This window comes from Lepeophtheirus salmonis, chromosome 1, assembly GCF_016086655.4.
Source record: "Lepeophtheirus salmonis chromosome 1, UVic_Lsal_1.4, whole genome shotgun sequence".
Classification (NCBI taxonomy): domain Eukaryota; kingdom Metazoa; phylum Arthropoda; class Copepoda; order Siphonostomatoida; family Caligidae; genus Lepeophtheirus; species Lepeophtheirus salmonis.
Genome location: NC_052131.2, coordinates 43,430,038 through 43,451,317, shown reverse-complemented (window position 1 = coordinate 43,451,317; position 21,280 = coordinate 43,430,038). Strand labels below are relative to the sequence as shown.

General features: G+C 34.5%; 3 protein-coding genes and 1 non-coding gene across 5 annotated transcripts; 2 read left to right on the top strand and 2 right to left on the bottom strand.

Annotated features, from left to right (window-relative positions):
• Positions 1-1,487: 1,487 nt before the first annotated feature.
• On the top strand, positions 1,488-19,674 carry LOC121130104 (serine protease 48). Of its 2 annotated transcripts, none has more exons than XM_071893438.1 (6): positions 1,488-1,631; positions 1,710-1,912; positions 1,966-2,134; positions 2,188-2,480; positions 19,179-19,378; positions 19,445-19,674. In XM_071893438.1, exons 1-5 carry the CDS (start codon positions 1,544-1,546, stop codon positions 19,326-19,328), a joined length of 903 nt encoding a protein of 300 aa, XP_071749539.1. In that variant the 5' UTR covers positions 1,488-1,543; the 3' UTR covers positions 19,329-19,378; positions 19,445-19,674. The 2 variants fall into 2 exon arrangements, with proteins under 2 accessions (XP_071749539.1, XP_040581753.1); XM_040725819.1 differs by lacking the exons at positions 1,488-1,631; positions 1,710-1,912; positions 1,966-2,134; positions 2,188-2,480 and adding exons at positions 18,116-18,273; positions 18,352-18,554; positions 18,608-18,776; positions 18,830-19,122.
• On the top strand, positions 2,537-3,041 carry LOC121130113 (uncharacterized). Its single transcript, XR_011783666.1, has 2 exons — positions 2,537-2,734; positions 2,801-3,041. It is a non-coding gene; the product is annotated as an uncharacterized protein (transcript).
• Positions 4,866-6,348, bottom strand: LOC139907180 (zinc finger MYM-type protein 1-like). Its single transcript, XM_071893413.1, has 2 exons — positions 5,398-6,348; positions 4,866-5,341 (listed from the first exon to the last, which is right to left on the bottom strand). Exons 1-2 carry the CDS (start codon positions 6,184-6,186, stop codon positions 5,015-5,017), a joined length of 1,116 nt encoding a protein of 371 aa, XP_071749514.1. The 5' UTR covers positions 6,187-6,348; the 3' UTR covers positions 4,866-5,014.
• A 244-nt stretch (positions 19,675-19,918) lies between the features above and the next one.
• Positions 19,919-20,649, bottom strand: UK114 (reactive intermediate imine deaminase A homolog UK114). Its single transcript, XM_040725842.2, has 2 exons — positions 20,559-20,649; positions 19,919-20,502 (listed from the first exon to the last, which is right to left on the bottom strand). Exon 2 carries the CDS (start codon positions 20,481-20,483, stop codon positions 20,097-20,099), a length of 387 nt encoding a protein of 128 aa, XP_040581776.1. The 5' UTR covers positions 20,484-20,502; positions 20,559-20,649; the 3' UTR covers positions 19,919-20,096.
• Between the last annotated feature and the right edge of the window lie 631 nt (positions 20,650-21,280).

Genomic DNA, 21,280 nt, shown 5'->3' with positions numbered 1-21,280 from the left:
ACCTTTAAATGTTCGTTTCAATAAAATTCCAAGACTTTTCGAACACCTGGTATATGGTTAGTATTTATTATAAAATAATAACATCATGCAAGAGCATTTTGCACGCAAAATGAAATCCACATTGATTATTGTAATTAAAGCTGTAGAACACGAAAATTACCATTAAAAATTTCAAACTAAAAGTTTTGCCTTTAAAAAAAAAATCAAGTTTTAAGGGTATATCTACGATTCTGTACCATATTTAAGGATCTTATTAAGAAGCAAATATCTATTCTATTTTTTCTTCAAATGTTTTATATGTTTATAGGATATATTTTAATTTTAAAAAAAATGTCTTTAAAAAATGTTGATTGATTTTTGTCAATCTGATTTTTAATATTTATTAAAAATTTGAACTCTTCATGTGTTTTTAAGTAATGGTATACACTAATATGAAGAGAAAAAAATTATATTTAAGGGGCTTAAAACAATAGATACTATAGATTATTTGATTTAAACGATTATAGTTTTTTCTTCGGAATATTAACGTAATTTTATTCACGTAACCTAACCAGCATATTTTATTTAATTTCTTAATAAATATTATAAAACTAAATTGACCTTAAATCAATCAAAATCGACCTTTCTTATAGGCATTTAAAAAAAATGAAACATAAGATCTATTCTAAAACTTTAGCTAGGGTTTAAAGCACTTGAAGAAGAAATAAAAAAGATATTTACTTTTAAATAAGGTCCTTCATTTTACTTGATTTTTTTAGTGGTTATATACATTTTTTATTAATTTTAATCAAGATAAAGTAATATGATCGAAATATGGTACTGTATTGTAGATTTACCCTTAAAACTTGATTTTTTTAAAAAGGCAAACCTTTAGAGTTTGAAATTTTTAATGGTCATTTTTTTGTTCTACGGCTTTAATAACAATAATAGTTTTGGATTTCAGCCTGCAGGTATTCCAAGACCTTCATTTTGTTGCATAGTGTAATATGCCAAAATTAAGGGTATTTCTGAATGTGACAGTACTCCTATTTTAGAGTAAAACAAATTTTAAACGATGATTTAAATCGCTTAATAACTTGACTAAAATGTCAATGATCTACTTTGTCAAAATAAAACCTTCTTACTAGAGACGTTTTCAGACTATTAAAGCTAAATTTGACTTCATTAAAATGGATGGACATTTTAGAAATCATGCTGTCGTTTACATGTTTGAGCGACACAGTAATGATAGTTTTTAATTATTGTCGATCATTAAAAATATGTCTTTATATTTAGACACTCTCTTCTCAAGAATATTGAAAACAGCTTTGAAAAGTACATAATACTGCTATGAAAAATTTCACTCGCAAGTAAATGCTTAAAATTTACAAATCATACTAATGCAGTCAATTAATGTATGACAACCTGGCCCTATGCATCACCAGGTAACGAAAAGCAATAAATGTCAATTTAATTTAGACATTAAAACACTGAATTGAAAATAAACTAGGTATATAAATACAAAAGGCCAAAGCTATGAATCCAGAACAAATTGCGAAAGAAGATGTTGATCATACAACCTTATTCATGGAACATGTTTTACATGGTTCTCTTTGTATTCTTTCCTCTGGATTTAGTTGCGTCAGATTGTGGTAAGTCGAAACATTACTCATTTTCCAGATTTTCTTATGAGTCCAAATTCTAAACGTGAACATATTTTTATTTAAAAGTCTGTGGTCAAGGAGCAGCCCCGGACTTCATGTCATCAATAGCTGACAAGCCAACTGGATTAACTACTGTGTATCCTTGGTTGTCCTTGGTTACTGGTCCATTTAATAAAAATAATCCTCTTGGTATGTGCTCAGGAGCTCTGGTGAATCAACATTATGTGGCACTGGATGAGTCCTGTTTCGACTACTATGAAAGAGTTGAAGTAAGAAATATGATTGATATCAACCTTCAAAAATCTTTTTTATATTCCTCCAGGTTCAATTTCCATTTGAAAATATAAATGTGAGTGGAAAAGTAATAAAGACGAAGCATGATTATACCTTAATTGAATTAGATTCAAAAATAAATACAACATCATTGATCCAACCCGCATGCATACCAAGTCCCGGGAGTATAAATCTGACGGAAAACTCGGAGGCAATTGGTAAAAGAACTTAAAAGTATAAACTTCATATTTTATTTTATTTTTGTCATTAGCAACATATTTTAATGAAACCGGGGCGATTCATAGGGCTTTAATGCAAATAGTCCCTAATGATGATAGTAGATGCACAAAAATCAACTTTGGAAGAGTCTTAGAAAGTGATAAAATATGTGCAATCATATTAAATAATGCCACATTCTGTCCAGAGTCAGTTGGTATTCCTTTGACGGTACATGTAAATGGAAGTTGGTTTTTGATTGGAATAAGCTACCTTCATGAAGAATGTTCAAGCGATGTTGGAGCTATTTTTACAAATTATAAAGATACCATTGATCAAACCACAAAAGTGAGTTTAAGGAAAATATTGTATCCTGGAAATGTTTTGAACAATTCATATTTTAGGATATTGGAGGAAATGTGTACCACCGACTCCACTTCCTGTTACTTCGACCACAGAGGGTGAAATCATAACATCTACCACGGAGGGTGACATCAATACATCTACCCCAGAGGGGGACATCATGACTTCTACCACCGATACAACCAGTGAAGAGTGTGACTTTACATGTGTGTTAGATGCCTTCTTACCCGAATTTATAAGTAAGCATTTTTACATAACGTTACTTCCCTCATTCTCACTCTATGTAATCGATTAAATTAACTTAGATGAGACTTTCACTATTGACTGCAATAAGGGATATTGTAGTTTCCGTAACCGAACAGAGAATTTGTGCCAAATTTTTGAATTATTAACCCATCGAATTTTGGCGAATGGAACCGCTACAACTCCGTCTGGATACTAATAATTTACTAATAAATAAGTTTAATCGTTTCGATTAATTAATTAGTTACTGATAAATAAATGTATGCTATTTTTATTGATTAATACATTACTTATGCAGATTGACTTGAGCATTTTTATAAATAACCAAACTATTTTAAAGCACATTAATTAATTATAGTTGATGACAAATAAGAATTTGACAATCTTGCTACTAGTAGATTATATAAGATCCGGCTCCATAAACGTAAAACTTTTTTTTTACTTGCAAAGTAAATGAGACTTAGTGTAGGTTAGGTACAGTACAAAAAAATATATCTTTTTATTTAGTCATCTGTAAAGAGTCAAGTTCTAAGGTGGATACTTGGACTCGAGTTTGAGACTTGCAACTCGACTTGGACTTAAAAGCTAGTTTAAGGATTTAAAGTCCATTTAAGGAAGGCATGTCTTGTTGTTGATATACAGAATGAATTAATCATTATTTCCACTTTTATTTTATTTTTTGTCTGTTTTTAAATTTTTTTTTGTGAAAATTGATCTTTTTTCTAGACTGGTATGAAATAAATAGAGAGCATTTTGATTCTAGTTAGATTACCCAACAGCTTTGATTATATTTTTGGAGGGAAAGTCCACCTGCAAAAACCCTCCTTCTTTACGCAGGGAATCAATAAAAACCTTCTATCTTTTTTAAGGAAAAACTATGTATGTATAAGATGAAATCAGGGTTATGATTACATGATTGGATATAAGAAAGAACCAGATTCCGACAACAACCAATGAGAGGAAGTTGAAATTTGGTGCAAAATTGACTGTTGAATAATACTCCTTGAATCTTGCAACAAAGGATAAATACTCGGATTGGCTGTTGTGCAATCTAATTTGAATCCTGCAAAAATTATTAAATAGTGCTTGCATTAAATTATCAAATTAAGTTAGCTTCTGATTTCTAGAAGTCTAGATATCTTTGAATTATATGGATTAGTGAACTCAATTAAGATAAAAATACTTCTTATGTTATCATTGTGGACTCAAAAGTTGTTTCGTGTAATCCCTGTAGAAAAATAATCAAAGACGACAAAAAATGTAATCTACAAATACATATGTATATTTTCCGTGAGGTAAAAAACAATCTTGAACTTAAAAGAAGACAATGGCAAATTGAAATAGCCTTAAAACGGAAACCTCAAAAAGGAAAGTGTGAAATTTTTTGTGAAGATTTGACTCATTCATTCTTAGCAGCAGAAATCCCTTTAAACAAACTGGACAACAAAATATTGAAGTCTTCTTGAAAACCATATTGATATCACTCTCCTGACTCATGGACTCTCAGAAAAAATTATATTGGACCAATTTATGATGGAACCATGTCAAAGATAAAAATCTAAATAATCCGATGGGGCTAGCCGAGACGAGTGATATCAAGGTCGCTTTGTGGCGAATGTCCTTTTGAGAGATCTAGACAGCTAATCATACATCTTCCTTATCTAGCTATTGTGAAGTTTATAAAAAATTCCCAAGAGCTTCAGATATATGCAAGTTAGTCAATCATTCCCTTCAAAATTTCATCCCTGGTTACAATTATGAAAATTTCCAATTACTACTCACCAGTGCCGTATGTCAGGAAGATTTTTCGGTCCGCTTTACATGGGTGAACGGTTGATTTTCAGTGGTGAACGTGGGATATTTAAACAGGGCAAATGCTACAGCATAGATTAAATCTTGCAAGAATATCGTCCAATGGACTTGTCTGACCATTATTTTCTTCAGGCAAACATTGGGAGAAATAAAATGAAAAGGAAAAACTCTAGACGGAAAGTCAATACCGACCTATTCATAAAGGAAGGAGTATAAAATGCACGGTGCAAGAATGAGAGAAAAATTTAGAACTATACAATTAAGTCAAACAATTTAAACCTCCTTAAATATTTTTAAAATAATAACGGATGAAGATAATGAACGAGATTATAATATACCATGAAACGGTTACATCGACAGAAAATAAATTACGTTCACAAGTCTTGATGTTCTTAACTCGCATGTATACGTGGTGATGTGTTTGAAAAAAATGAAGAAAAAAATGCATGTGTTCTTTATTATGATTAGAAGAAGAAGTTTTTCCTCTCTTTCCTTGACGCAAAGGTGTCAATCAAACTGTCCATGTCTTCATGGAGCACCTTGTCCACCATCACCCTGTCCATGTTCAAGAGGGTGATGGAGGAAAGCCTCTCCTGGTCCATGGTGGTCCTCATGTGGTTCTTGAGCCTTCTGAGACAGGAGAATGACCGCTCCGCCTCACAGCTGCTGATGGGCATTGAGGCCAGGATAACGATCACCTTGTATAGCTCCGTCATTAGGCGGAACACTCCCGAGCTTATTAACTCCGCAGCAATTTGTGACGAAACCATGTCTTCTGTGTCAATATCTGCCTAGAGAAACATAAATTTTAAACATATAATGCAAAATGAAACATTATAATATTAACCTTGAATTGCTGGAAGATGGCATGGTCTGACTGGAGCTGCTCGAGTTCAAGTCTGTAGTGCTTGACGACACGCTCAATGATACAGGTCTCCACTTCACTGTCATTGACGATTGCAATGAGATCCATTGTGATGTTTGTATCGTCGGTGGCAAATCTGCTCTCAAGCTCTAATACAATCTTATTGATTGCAACATCGAAATGTGTTTCACGGAAGTAGGATTCAGTTGTTCCTTTCCACTTTATTCTCCTTGGAATCTTCGCCTCCTTGAATTCCAAATCAATTGAGTCCTCCTGGTCAAATACTGATTTCATCTCAGACGACTTCAACTCAGCAAGTTTCCAGATTGATTCAAAGATTTTCTCATTCTTAAGATCTTCAAGAGTCCTAATCACTAGGTTGACGTGTTTCCGGGCCTTTGTTAGGTCAACCTTTCTGCCTTGAAGTTCATCTGACAAGCTAGATGTGTGTCTGAGGAGTGTCTTCAACAGTTCAATGCCGAAAACAAATTCCTGACTAAAGATGCTGTTTAGCAGAGATGTTGCTGTTGAACTCGACAATGTATCTTTATCTTTTCTCATTATTATGAGGGTCTTCATGATTCTGACCATCCCTAGAGATACAGCGTGTACAGCATCGTAGCGGAGACTCCAGCAGGTAGCAGACTGGTTCTTCAGGGTCATCACCTTGGCATGCTCCTCATCTTTACTTGTTATCTTCACCGACTTGTAGATTGCTGACCTCTTTGGTGACCCTTCAATGAAGTTGTATAAAATTTGTACTGTCCCCATTGTATTTCTCAACAGGGTTATATCTGAGAAAAGATCCTTGACTACAAGATTGAGGACATGGGCGTAGCAGTTGATGTAGACACACAGTGGGGCTACTTCCTTCCACCTGGCGGCAAGACCCTTCTTGATGCCGGATATGTTGGAGGCACCGTCCGAGGCCAGGGAGACAGTGCGGGCGGGGTTAAGGCCGAGAATCTTGACAGCCTCGTGAAGCTTCTCAAACAAATTATTGGCCGTCAGTCTGGGTAACTTTTACAAACTTGAGGAACCTCTCTTTCTTGATGCCTTCACTCGTCAGATATCCCAGTGACAGACTGAACTGCTCCGTGTTTGACATATCTGATGTCTCATCAACAATCACAGAGAACCAGTAGTCATCATCGCCGGCACAAGTCTTGACATCTTCAATTATATTTTCCGTCACTTTGGATGCTATAATCTCTATCAGCTCATTTTTTGATGTCAGGTGAAGTCCATTTGGCAAAACCTGCCCCAACTGAACCAAATTTTTTGACTTCGGCCTCCAGCTTATCTTTGAGAATATGATTGTCGTGTGAACGCAGGGACAAAAGCTCCAAGAAGTTTCCTCGATTGTTTTCATTAGATTCCGTCAACTTTTGTTTCGGAATCGCGCCTAAAAGCCCATCCTTGCTTTGCGAGGAACCCAACAGTTTGGATAAGATACCTCAAATAAGCTCGCCACTTAACGACTTCCTCAGCATGTTGAGACTGAACATGGCTGAGAACCGAGGTATTCTTTCTCTTTGATGTGAGGAAATTGATCCACTTTTCCATCGACAGTTTGTGTTTTTTGTTGTTAGAAGGAACTTTCAACGAGGAACTGTTTTTCCATGTTTTGAACTCAAATTTCCCAAGGTTGGAAATGGAAAATTTGGAACAGGCAAAACACTTGGCTGACTTTTCAACTTCGTCATATTCTAGCCACGGGAACTTACGGAACCAATCATATTAAAAGTCTCTGGAGTATTTTTCATCTTTCTGAGGACTGTATGTTTGTAACTTGGGCTGTAGAGGATGATCTCTCTCGACTTTAGGCACAGTTTCCCGCTCAGTCTCCACTCTGGTTCTGGTCTGGATGTCCTTCCGCTTTGACTCCCGCCCGGTAAGTATCGGGTCACCCAGCTGGCTCGTGAAGACGACAGGGTACTCTGGGCCTCCGTCCACAAACTCCATCTCCTCAGTCTTGCTCTTCTCACCTCCCTGGACATTGTCGCTAGTCTCAGAGTCCTCTGCAGAGGGAATGTTGTTGTTGTTGACTACACAGAGCTTCTCGGGAGAGAAGATTGGTCCGATATCGAAATTAGGAAGTCTTATTCCATGAGAAATCCGTCCGCTGGGGTAATTTGATGAGTCGCCATTATTTTCTGTGTCTGCAGTAACTTTCTCTTCAGCAGAAACAGACATTTCAGATCTTGGTTCAGGCAGTAAGGCCTCAACTGGAGCAGGGTCATCGGGACAGGAGGAGGCAGTGACTGAGGATGAGGATGTAGCAGAGGAAGTTTTCTTAACAGCAAAGTTCAATGTTTTCTGCTTCTTATGATCAATTTTCACTTGATACTTGCAGCTGGGGTCATTCTTATGGAGTTTAACTTTGTGATCATTAAAGTTGTCTTTCTGTATTTCCTTCTGACAGATAGAACAATTCACCAACTCTCTGTTAAAATGCGTTTTCCGCTTCCCGTGATACATTTCTGATAATTAATAAATTACTGCAACAATCCACTCTAAAAAGTAAATAACTATTATTTATGTCCCTTTTAAGCTGTAATAATTTAATTTATCTTGTATTCAATGAAACAAATTCTCACGCTCTTAAATATTTCAAGAGTACTCCATACGAAAAATGTTGTGTGCGTCTTTTTTTTTTCTTTTTGGGTGTAAAGTACTTCACATTTGCAACCAGTAACGTTAAGCGTAATATCTAACTCAAATATCCACTCAATGTGAAGTACTTTAAATCCATACGAAAAATGTTGTGTGTGTCTTTGTTTTTTATTTTTGGCTGTAAAGGACTCTTGAAATAATTGCAGTAATTTATTAATTATCAGAAATGTATCACGGGAAGCGGAAAACGCGTTTTATATTCAAAGGTTCAATCATTTATATTTATAAAATGACAGGCAATATTTGAAAGAGATATTACGGTAAATTACAGGATTTGAATTCAAATTTCTGCGATAAATTGAGATACCCGAGAGTGTTAACTGTAGTTTAAAACCTCTGTTCTATCTATCTGACTTAATTTGGCCCCAATATTGTCTTAGAGATATAATTTATTAATTTACTAATTCTATAAATGTGCCGGTGAATTTTGGCTACTTTAAGTACAATTTGTGGTGCCTCCAAAAGATTAATCTGAATCATTTTTTCATTGAAATGAACTATAATTTGTTGGAAAATGTATTCCATGTTCAATTTTGAGAAAAATTATCTAGCTTCCTTTTGGGTGGACGTGCTACAAATATGTAATTTTATTATAATGACTCAGTACTATTATGAGTTGGTCATAAGTTACATATATATAATAGATTTTAATAATTAATTATGACTTAATTCATCTATATTTACATACCTATATGATTGGTGGACGGTTGAGTAAGGTTGTTTTTTTTGGTCCGCTGAAGCGGACAAAGCGCAATACTGACGTACGGCCCTGCTACTCACTTTTGGAACTCAATAAATTCTGAAAGCTAGAAAAACCCTAAATGAATAATATATTCTCAATAATAATATTGATGTGAAGACGTGAGGGAGTTGAATGTACCGTAGTCTCTTCCTCCTTTTTTTCTTTCTGATCAACAGCTATTTGAATAATTTTCTCTTCGGTATCTAGCTATTGATTTGCCTATTTAGTGATCTATTTGTTATTTTATTGAATTAAAAACAATTTCCGATAATATGAATTTGTCAATTATTTGGTTCATATTATCAGACAGATATTATTTTGCAAATAATATGACAAAAATCCAGCAAATAAATAAAATACTATTGTCAAAACTCCTATTGAACTAGAACATGGGAATTTTGTTCTAATATAACCAAATGGAGAGGAAATATTTTCATATTATCAAACACTATAAAATATAGAAGTGTTGAGTTATAACTACAAATAATTAGAACCTCAAACTTTAAACTTTTGTTTCTCAAAACCATCAATCTATTCTAAATTATACAGGATTATTTAAAAATGTGTCATGATTACATAACAATCTCTTTTGATATTCTTGGTTGAAGTACTAAAGAATTGTTGCGACTTAACCGTTAAGAGTCCGACAATTTTGAAACGTCCGACAGTGCGTAACTTACCATATATAATTTATTCTATTACTAGCGCTAGTACCTGGGATTGCCCTGAGTAATTAGGCATTGGATAACACAAAATTTTTTGCTTTAATAATAAAAAATCTTTTGTGCTACCCTCCGTCTACCACGAGTCGGATGCTCCAAAACAATACGCCATTTCTTAGGGATAGACAATCCCACTTCCGAAGAGATGCCATTTCAGACACTGCAGACCACTTGCCAGTTTTTGACGCTGCAATGGCTTTAGACAGTTCATTATCGGCTCCTACACCAGCCAGTATTGTCAACTTTGGATAACTCACCATAGACATCTAACCATAAGTAGGTCAGTAGAAACTGTACATTGATCGGACTCATCAACCGGAAGGTGACACAAAGCATCTACTTGTGAGTTGTTAATCCCTTTTACATGTTCAATCATATACGTAAAGGACGACAGGACCATAGCATAAGGAGACAGTAAAGCAGACACCATGCTAGGAAGTTCCTTCTTAGGATCAAGAATAAAATGTAAAGGTTCTTATGGTAAATTTTTGTACCAGCAGGTAAGGTTCAAATATTTGAGATCATAAATGATTCCCTTGGCCTCTTTGTCAATTTGCGAGTAGTTGGATTCAGGTGATGTTAATTTTCTCGACACAAACGCCACTGGAATTGCCACATCACCCACACTCTGTAAGAGGACGGCTCCGGAAACAACACGGGAAGCATCGGTCAATAAGAAAAATACACGAAACGGATCATATTGAACAAGGATAGGTATATTAGAGATTGCATTTTTAATATAACTAAATCTTACTTGTATCTTCGTTGTCCAAACAAAATTCGCACCTTTTTTTTTTTTGTTACTTCATGAAGTGCGGACACCTCTGTAGAGAGATTTGGAACAAAGTGACCATAATATTGAATGAGACCCAGAAAGTATTTGACTTCTGTACACGAAGAGGGTTCTGAAAAGTTCAAGACGGGGCAAGTAAGTTCTGGGTCCAAAAAGACCTGCCTTGCTTTGACACCTTGAAACCCAAATATGTCAGTTAGTTCTTCTTGATCCTGCACGACGCTAACTTCTTCCAAGGTCTTCAGATGTTCCTCCCTCGATTTGGAAAAAACGAGGGCATCTTCGATGTAGATATTAATGCAAGAGATTATCTAAGTAGCTTCTTCTGGTACAGCTGCACGATAGCTGGGACAGAAGCAGACCCATGCGGGATAATATTGTACTGGAAAAGTCCCAATGGGATGTTAATAAACACTCCAGAAACTTCTTGGACTCGTCGTCCAATGCATATTGCTCATAGCAATGAGTGAAGTCCAGCTTGGAGAGATAACTAGATCCAGCGAGATCTGGAAATAACTCTTCAGGATGAGGGAGTGGATATAAATGTTTATCAATGATTAGTGATATTGTGTGTGTAAAATCAGCAAATAACCGGACTTTTCCATTAGGCTTCAACACAGAGACTATGGGAGACGCCCACTCAGAAGACTCCACTCCACCAAGTGTCCCTCTATCAACCATTTCCCGAAGTTCATCAGACACCTGCCCACGCAGGGCAAGAGGTAAGGACCACACCTGTCTGTAACGTGGGCGTGTACTTTCGAAAAGGTGGACTCGAACCTTTATATGTTTCCTATGTAAAATGGAGTTTCTCTCCATATCTTCTTCCGGGGAACGGCATATATTAGGGTGGTTTGGTAGGGTTACGAAACCAAACCCCAGAAAAGTATATGTTTACTCACCTCTGTAATAATGAAGTGTCCAGCTACAGGACTTGCCCCATCAGGAAAAATATTAAGGTGGATAGAGCCCATAGTTTTGATTTCACCAGCTCCAAATACATGAATAGGACCTGTATTTTTTTCCATTGTTTTTCCAGCATCATATTGTTTTGGTAAGATATTCATATTAGAGCCAAAATCCAATAAGAACTTAATTTTATGATCATTGACATAGTAGTACGCATAAGATCTATCATCTTCTATATTCGATACTTGAAATGGGATCGAAGAGGATGACGACAACGAAGACTTGCAACAAATAGCAAAATGACCATTTTTTTCACAACGAGAACAGTCACGTCCAGTTGTAGGGCACTCAGACTTTATGAAGATATTTTTTTTTCATTACAGAACCATCACTTCCCCTCTTTCGGGATATTAATCAATTTAGGGTAGAACTTCCTCTTGAATAGCTTGTGTAAACCTTTGGGCCCTTTGTACTCAGAGAGCATCTCGTTATCTTTGGTTCAATTTCTTTAGAGAGATTAATATACGTTTCTTTGTACTTCTTTGTTTCTTTGTACTCAGAGAGCATCTCGTTATCTTTGGTCTCAATTTCTTTAGAGAGATTAATAGACGTTTCTATCGATCTAGCTACTTTGATTACTTCATCAAGGGTTCAGGAACCTTTTTCAAGCTTAGAGTTAGAGGTAATTGCCTCTGAAATACTCACTTTTTAAAGAGAGAATTTGGATGCTATCTTCGAGGAAGCCCGGTTCACACTTAAAATCTTATAGAAAGATTTTTTGAGTCTGACGAATGACCAATGGAAGAAATTTCCTGGAACGTAAAAAACTAATGCTATGTAAGATGAGAACAGTGGTTACATCCTCTTTAGAGTATCCTGGATTGAAATTCTTTAAGAGATGTATAATTCTTCTTACTTGGATTTTGGAATGCTCTTTCTAGGGTGGGACTTATTAAATTTTGTTTCAACTTCTTTTAGTTTAATAACTTACACTTGTTTTTGTAATGACACAATTCCCTTTACGTCAAAGAAAGTTCTTTTTGCGATTTTTTGTATTTGCGCACCAAAAACAAAGGGCCATTTGCTTAGTCACACTGGATTCGTTTTCGAATTTGTAAACGAGAATCTGATTGCTTTGCATCTTGGTCAAACAAATTTCCATGATCCATTCATTATCAGTCTCTGGTTCACTGTTTCCTGTACCTTACTTGCTTCCAATAGTTGTTTCACAAGCACTTTCCTTTTGCAAGTTCCTTATGAATATCTCTGGAGGATTTGGGTTCATCTGAACTGGGAAAAACAAAGAAGTAATGGAATGAGGGGACTGCATCACTTTTTTATTTCTTCCTGCTTTTAGGTCAATAAGGTCAGCCTGAAAATTCCGCTCAAAATCCTTGGATGTAAAATGCCTATCACAAATCTGGATATTCTTAATATTAATTAATAATTGGGTCTTTTCTCCTGCAGACTGAGATCTAAACACCCTACAGCATCAAAATTTTCTGAGGAAATGCAAAATACAGTGCATCCCGTAGATTGGGGCAGCAAGCCATGGCACAAACACATTTTGAACCTCGAGATGATACCGTTTTTACTAAACAAATCCAAGTTTGTGAACTTCACTACAATAATATAATCTGAACTGCCGCTATAATGACGTCACTGCGTCAGCTAATGCCAACCAGTCTGTTACATTTCTGTCCCCTAGAGGCACTATTCTGTTATTGTTTGTAAATAAACATCAAAAGTTGCGTGATGAAAAATTAGAAACGTTGAGTGACACAAAGTGTTATATTTTAGATAATGAGTAGAGAATAGATCTATAGACATAATGGACTTTTTAATATAGGTAAGTGTATTAGTTTTTATTAGTTTAATTATTGCTATGTCATTTTATTTTTTAGCAAATTACATCTTGATCATATATATTTCAAGAGAATTTTTATTCATGTATTTTGATATTGTCAAAGTTCAGGTACCCTATAAGAAATTAAGTAGTTAAGATGTCAGAAGTCCAAAAAAAAATCGAGTGTCAATTTCCTGAATGCAACATTATCGTAGAAAATTAATCTGAGGTTGTGGCAATAGCTGTATTCACGACGACACACAGTTTGTGTCATCAGCAAGCCACTAAACGTGCTGAGAATACAAAGATCCAAGTGTCAGATATGGTAAGTCGTCTTCCTCCATGTAAGGGACCAGTGGTCTTGTTTGAAATATAAGAGGAATAATCGAGTAGGATTATGGACCGATGCGAATTTTTCAAAATAGTCACTAAGGTCGAGCATGAAGAAAAGGTGGACAGATGTTTCAGTGCTGTGAAACGACATTGGGTAATTGGGTATGTTCTGAAGTCTAACCCTGGCATCTTAAATAAAGACGAGGAGACCAAGGATGAATAAGTTGCGTCCTTGGAATCGAAGAACTCTTATTCAAATTGACCTTGAAACCAAGGATTGTGTATAACAGCGAGGCTAAACACAACAAGAGCGAGGCATGCACAAAGGCATTGGCCTGCGAAATTAAGTCATCTAAATAGATGCTACAACTTATCTTAAGTTGTGATCCTATGTATGAAATCACTTGTTTCAAAAGCTTAGTCAAAATTATCGAAGCTGATGTCAGACCAAGACATAAACCGTTGAATTGGTAAATATTGTTTCTCCATCGAAATTTGAAAAAACGACGGTGGTCAGGACAACATCTTTTAAAAAAATGATATGTCTCAACCATATCTAAAGAGCATCAAAAACAAAAAAGGGGAATATTGGTGTAGCCAAAATCTTAATTAATCAATCGATTCTATTTTAAATTTAGAATAAACTTATTAAAGGTGTTAAGATTTCTCGTTCCTCTCCATCGAGAGTGATCCTTATGAGGAACAGCGAATATTCCGAAAATGAAGAAAGGAGACAAATCACTTTCAGTAACTATCTCAAAAGCTCCAAAAAACGACAATTCTGCAACTTCGTTAGTAATTGCTTGTTTAGGCTCAGAGTATAAAGGAGGATTGCCTCTCACATAGGAACAAAAAGGTTCATAAGATAAAAATTGTGATTTATAACCATATTCAAAATATTAAATATAAATTTACTTTTAATTAAAATTGCATAATTATGTAAACATAGTCCTAGCTTCTGTGAGTAGCTGTAAAAAGTTATCAGAAAAGAAGTTAAAGCCTAAATTTGAAAGTTTTTGAATTGCTTTATCTAAAGTTTCAAAATCAAAAATATACCTAAATGAGGAATAACTCAAGGAGGTGTACTTCTGTATCCTTCCCTTGGAGGCATTTCATTACCTCTTGGAGGTCCCATAGAGTTTTTGGACAGAGTGTTGACCTTAAGGAAGGGTTAGGGTTCGGAGGCCTGTTAGCCGTTGTCTACCCAAAAGGTATCTTTCGATACCCTGAATCCCTCCATATTGCATTAGACAAAGTTCCGTCATCTTGATTAATGAAGGACCAAATATAAGATGGCTTGGAGCCGAGTCTTATGATTCCTCCTCCAGGATTGATGTTTTAAGGGGCTCTTTAAACGAAGAGACTAAAAATATCCTTCTAGCGTTCTTAATGAGCTTTTCCATTCTTTTTCAGGCATTAAACCGAGTAAAAAACATTCCCTTCCGCAAAAGTGAAGGGTTCCATGAAGGAAACATGTATTTCATTACTTTAATCACATAGCCATGGCTTTAAAAAAAGTTGGTTTCCTTCCTTGCTTACTGCTTCGTCCAAAAGATTGGCAGAGGTAGGGATCGCAGTTAACTTGTCACTTATTCCCTCATAGGCCCCCATAATGGGTCTAGAAGACAATTATAAATTCTTGTATATGTCAGTTTGAGTGATAATTTCTGCACTGCCTCCAATCGCTCAATTTGCGGATTTTCCATCGGAATAGCCAGTTGTGAATCAATATTTTCCATTAATTTATAAAATTAATCCATAAGGGATTTGAATTTTGCGTTAGATTGTGAGTGGGTCACCCCGTGCGTGGCAGACGTCTCCACTGAAGGGGATAGGGAGTCGCTAATGCAGCATGTCTAGAAGGACGATAGCTTGTCCTGCGTCCTTATTTCTACGAATTTTTCACTCATGTTTATTAAATTTTAATTTAACTATTGTCTATTTATTTAATAAGTCTTAAGTAGAATTAGAAAGAGGATGATGTAAGAGAAGGAAGACATGTCGTAGATGGTTGAGATTCAGGGTGACCTGATTTTTATTGCAAAGTTTTGGTGTCTGTTTCTAAAATAGCTAGGGTAGAACAGAATTACAAATATATAGCTACGCTATGACATAAAATTATTTATGAAATAAAAAGTTGTGTTAAAAGACCCAGAAAACTACTAGGAGCGGTTAAAAAAAAGTTATGCATTAGGAAAAAATTAAGACCGTGGACCGTGGTTCAGTCCCACTTGTCAGAAGTGAAGAAGAAGATAAAATCGATCATTTGTGACGTCATTGAGTGTGTATTTCCTTTTTTTAATAATTTCGTTATACCTATTAGGGATTCTCAACCTTTTTTCAGTGATGTATCACAGTTTAAAAATATTTTTTTTTAAGGCAAGTACCCCCAAAAACAGTGCAAAATCGTTTTTAGTTCAAAAGTGAAACATAAAACACTGTGTCAACACAGTGCGCAACTAACCTTTGCAACTGCAAATAAACGACATTTTCTTCAACTGTTCAACTACAAATACACTTGTAAGAATGGTTAATATTTCTTTCATTGTAAATTGATTTAAATCATTTCCTTTACTAGAAATTAAATTATAAAGCAATGGCTTTGAACTGGAAATTTTAGTAGTTTTAGATACTTTTATAATAAATTCCCTCTTACTTCTAATCTTAATCACAGCAGTCTTCTTGATTTTTAAAGTAATAACTTATCCAAATCTTAAGTAATTAGAGAAAAACATGTTCTACGATTTTACAACACCTCCTAACATAAGTTATAAGACTTGATTGCCCTCTGAGTGTCCATTGTGACAACGGTCCTCAGTTCGCCAACCCTCAATATTTCAGTCCAAACTGTCGGAATGGAAGTTTATATATGTGTCTCATCGTTATTCCAAGTGTTTTCATACTCCCTAGGAGGCATTATATAGTAATGTACATGTTAAATTCCATACAATTATTAATATAAATATTGATTAATATTTTTATATAATTATAAATGTTACGTATTTAAAGTATTAAATATTTTATACCACTTTCAAACAAAAGAGTAATTACTTCTTTTATTTATTTTCGATTGGCATTAAATTACATTATTTTTCTCCTCAAAATTAGTTTTGAACGATAAACGATATTATAATTATTTAATTGAGTCATTTGTTCAAAATATCGTTCTAAGCAAAGGGAGATCAAATACCCAGCCTTCTCCTTCCACTCTACAAAATTCACATCCCTCATTAGTTACACAATATATATTATTCTTATATCTACAGAGCACGTAGGAAACCACTTTTAGCCGAGGAAGGGCGCTGTAATTTCATTATTTTTTTAGGGGAAGGGGGGGGGGAGTACTTGCCTAATACGCACCTTCAGGTTTCTACTGCTATATTCTACATATCAACAGACAGGCCTGATTTTAGGGGCTCACTCCTAAGAGGGGCCCACCTTAGATGAGTTTTATAAATGAAAGAAACGTAGATATGTGGATACCGATAATAGATTTTTATAGAAGACCATAAAAATAGGAATAGGATTGACTTCTTTTTTTTTTAAAGTTATTAAATGAAATAAGAACACAATTTTTATGGAAAGGCCTTAAAAAGTCTTGGCCTTCCGGACACTCTAAGAATAAATCATAAAACATTATTCTCTCTCAAAAAACCGTAATATTACGCCAAATTTTATTAGAAAAAGCAAATATTTGTTGCTTATTAAAAAAAAAAAGTATAATTCCAACAAGGACTCCCGAGACTACCCTCATTATCACTCTCTGTCTTTCATTAACACACAATTACTACTTTATACTATTATAAATATTGTTCTCTCTTCAAGAATTAAGAATTTAAGACAAAAGCATTAGAAAATAAAAAAACCCTGTTCATATTGCAAATTCAAAAATTCTCGAACTCGTTGTAAGTCATATTTTTTACAACTCTAGTCATTGTCCAATACATGTTTCCTTTCATACTGTCTGTACTTCTTTGAGCCTACCTGACACGTTGCAACTACATCAAAAAAAAAAAAAAAAAACTTCAGCTACTCCATCGGTACATTTAACCGATGGCTTTCCGGCCTTGCATTTTTTTTATATCAATGAAGGTCATTTTATATTTATCTAATAAATTTATAAAAATACATACCTGTGCTTAACTTCATCAAGCTGCATTAGGGTTACGGATAAATATGTTAATAAAGTTTTGTAATACTTTTTTTTAATCTCAGGAAGTTATCAACAAATGGATGCACAGATATCAAAATTTCCGCCTTTGAAAGTCTTGTTGGCTTGTTTTATAGTAACTAAGCATAGGTCTACGTAACATTGAGTAGTTTGATATTGTCTTACTTCATAGAATCTGATATGCCTTGCTATCTAACCTTCCGCGTGGACTGTCCCGACGTCTTTGTCTCATTCCATCATTAAGTATAAATAACCAAATTTAAGACCAATATTCTTTAGATGTGAATAGGAGCAGATTTTATTATATATATATATATATTACTTGTGAGTGTTATTGTAGGAGGTCATATGGAGTTTGAGATTAGAACTATTTTTCTATTTTGAAACTCCATAATTATCAGTTCTTCTAGTATACACTGTACTATTATAAAAAGGAAAACTTTGGCCCTGCGCATCACCAGGTAATTGAATGCAATAAATAACAATTTAATTAAGACATTAAAACACTGAATTGAAAATAAGCTAGGTATATAAATACAAAAGGCCAAAGCTATGAATCCAGAACATTACGAAAGAAGATGTTGATCATACAACCTTATTCATGGAACATGTTTTACATGGTTCTCTTTGTATTCTTTCCTCTGGATTTAGTTGCGTCAGATTGTGGTAAGTCAAAACATTACTCATTTTCCAGATTTTCTTATGAGTCCAAATTCTAAACATGAACATATTTTTATTTAAAAGTCTGTGGTCAAGGAGCAGCCCCGGACTTCATGTCATCAATAGCTGACAAGCCAACTGGATTAACTACTGTGTATCCTTGGTTGTCCTTGGTTACCGGTCCATTTAATAAAAATAATCCTCTTGGCATGTGCTCAGGAGCTCTAGTGAATCAACATTATGTGGCAATAGATGAGTCCTGTTTCGACTACTCTGAAATAGTTAAAGTAAGAAATATGATTGATATCAACCTTCAAAAACCTTTTTTATATTCCTCCAGGTTCAATTTCCATTTGAAAATATAAATGTGAGTGGAAAAGTAATAAAGACGAAGCATGATTATACCTTAATTGAATTAGAATCAAAAATAAATACAACATCGTTGATCCAACCCGCATGCATACCAAGTCCCGGGAGTATAAATCTGACGGAAAACTCGGAGGCAATTGGTAAAAGAACTTAAAAGTATAAACTTCATATTTTATTTTATTTTTGTCATTAGCAACATATTTTAATGAAACCGGGGCGATTCATAGGGCTTTAATGCAAATAGTCCCTAATGATGATAGTAGATGCACAAAAATCAACTTTGGAAGAGTCTTAGAAAGTGATAAAATATGTGCAATCATATTAAATAATGCCACATTCTGTCCAGAGTCAGTTGGTATTCCTTTGACGGTACATGCAAATGGAAGTTGGTTTTTGATTGGAATAAGCTACCTTCATGAAGAATGTTCAAGCAATGTTGGAGCTATTTTTACAAATTTTAAAGATACCATTGATCAAACCACAAAAGTGAGTTTAAGGAAAATATTGTATCCTGGAAATGTTTTGAACAATTCATATTTTAGGATATTGGAGGGAAATGTGTACCACCGACTCCACTTCCTGTTACTTCGACCACAGAGGGTGAAATCATAACATCTACCACGGAGGGTGACATCAATACATCTACCCCAGAGGGGGGACATCATGACTTCTACCACCGATACAACCAGTGAAGAGTGTGACTTTACATGTGTGTTAGATGCCTTCTTACCTGAATTTATAAGTAAGCATTTTTACATAACGTTACTTCCCTCATTCTCACTCTATGTAATCGATTAAATTAACTTAGATGAGACTTTCACTATTGACTGCAATAAGGGATTTTGTAGTTTCCGTAACCGAACAGAGAATTTGTGCCAAATTTTTGAATTATTAACCAATCGAATTTTGGCGAATGGAACCACTACAACTCCGTCTGGATACTAATAAATAAGTTTAATCGTTTTGATTAATTAATTAGTTATTGATAAATAAATGTATGTTACTTTTCTTGCTTAATACATTACTTATGCACATTGACTTGAGCATTTTTAAAGATGATCAAACAATTTTAAAGCACATAACTTAATTATAATGGGTGTTAAATAAGAAGCAAATTTACTACTTGTGGGTTGTACAAAGATCCCATTCCACAAACGAAAAAACTCAATAAAATATTAGTGATGAGAATAAGACATTGGATGAATATTAAGAAATAAAATATTATTAACAATTAAGAATACATTTAGGGTCCTACAAGGACAGTGAAAAATAAAAAAATAAATCAATTCCTTTGATCTTATATTTCAAATTTTCATATGTGAATTAACAACACCATAATTACCAAGACTATACATGCATTAAATGCAACTGAAAGTGCCTATTTTTTAAAATATATTAAGTAAGAGACCATGAATAAATTTTGTATTGATATATCTAAGAACATATCGTATTTATTCATCTCAATTCTCAGCAATTGCAATGCCCTCTATTTCAACCAAAACATCCTTGGGAAGCCTTGCTACTTCATACGCAGCACGAGCTGGAGGATCCTTAGGAAAAAACTCTGAATATATTTCATTTACAGCAACAAAGTCGTCCATACTTTTGAGAAGGACTGTTGTTTTAACGACATTATCAAAGGTACAATTTGCAGCCTTCAATACTTCTCCAAAGTTTTTTAGAACTTGTCGAGCTTGTCCCGTAACACCACCATTTACAATCTGCATGGTAGTGGGATCTAATCCGATTTGTCCAGATATGTAAAGAGTGTTTCCGGCTTTCACAGCTTGACTATAAGGTCCAATTGCTGCAGGAGCCTTAGCTGTTGAGATAACGACACGCTTCATTCTTACGAACTAGTAAATTCTAAGTAATTGGATATTGTTATATATAATAATAGGGGCTATATATTTTACACTTACCTTTGTATCTATCAATGGACAATGATTATGATGTCTCGATCTAATAGTTATTATGGCTTGTTTTTAGTTACAGCCATAGAGAATATAGTCACAGCATACCTTATTTTTAAAGGAAAATAATCGTCATGTGCTCGTTTGAGCTGGCAGGCCTCAGTTTATCAACAATAATTATAATAACTTTAGAGGGATAGAGTGAGCGTAATGTTCATAATAATCCATGTGATCTAATATAACAAGATATAAATGTTAAATAAAGTGGGACTGAAGTCTGAACTGATAATGTATAAATATTATGATGTAGTAGCATTTGAAGCTCGAGAACTCTATTCAAGCCGGAATGATCTTCTCAAAATTTAGTTTATATTTTGTATTCTTCAACGAATTATCTTTTATTTCTGTTAGTAAAACATTATTATTAATCTTTTGGAGGCACCACAAATTACACTTATATGACACGAAAATTGCCTGCCATATTTAAATAAAATTATGTAATACAATAAATTTTATTTCAAATCCCATGACTATATTTTTAGAAGGTATGATCATGTGATGATTCGGAAAATTAAGTCTATGTACTACATTTATGACCAAAAACTCAGTCCTCGCATCCCAGGTCACTCCATTTAAAAAAAATCTCATTAATATAATATTAAACTCGTCAAACTAGAATTTTAATAGAATGAGAGTATGATTGAACAGCATATTATATAATACATCAAATT

Coding starts and splice junctions, on each gene's coding strand:
- LOC121130104 (XM_071893438.1), top strand. CDS start 1,544: ATGTTGATCATACAACCTTATTCATGGAACATGTTTTACATGGTTCTC. Junction 2,135..2,187: donor GGAAAACTCGGAGGCAATTG/GTAAAAGAACTT, acceptor TTTTGTCATTAG/CAACATATTTTAATGAAACC. Junction 2,481..19,178: donor CCATTGATCAAACCACAAAA/GTGAGTTTAAGG, acceptor TTCATATTTTAG/GATATTGGAGGGAAATGTGT.
- LOC139907180 (XM_071893413.1), bottom strand. CDS start 6,186: ATGGGGACAGTACAAATTTTATACAACTTCATTGAAGGGTCACCAAAG. Junction 5,342..5,397: donor CCATCTTCCAGCAATTCAAG/GTTAATATTATA, acceptor ATGTTTCTCTAG/GCAGATATTGACACAGAAGA.
- UK114 (XM_040725842.2), bottom strand. CDS start 20,483: ATGAAGCGTGTCGTTATCTCAACAGCTAAGGCTCCTGCAGCAATTGGA.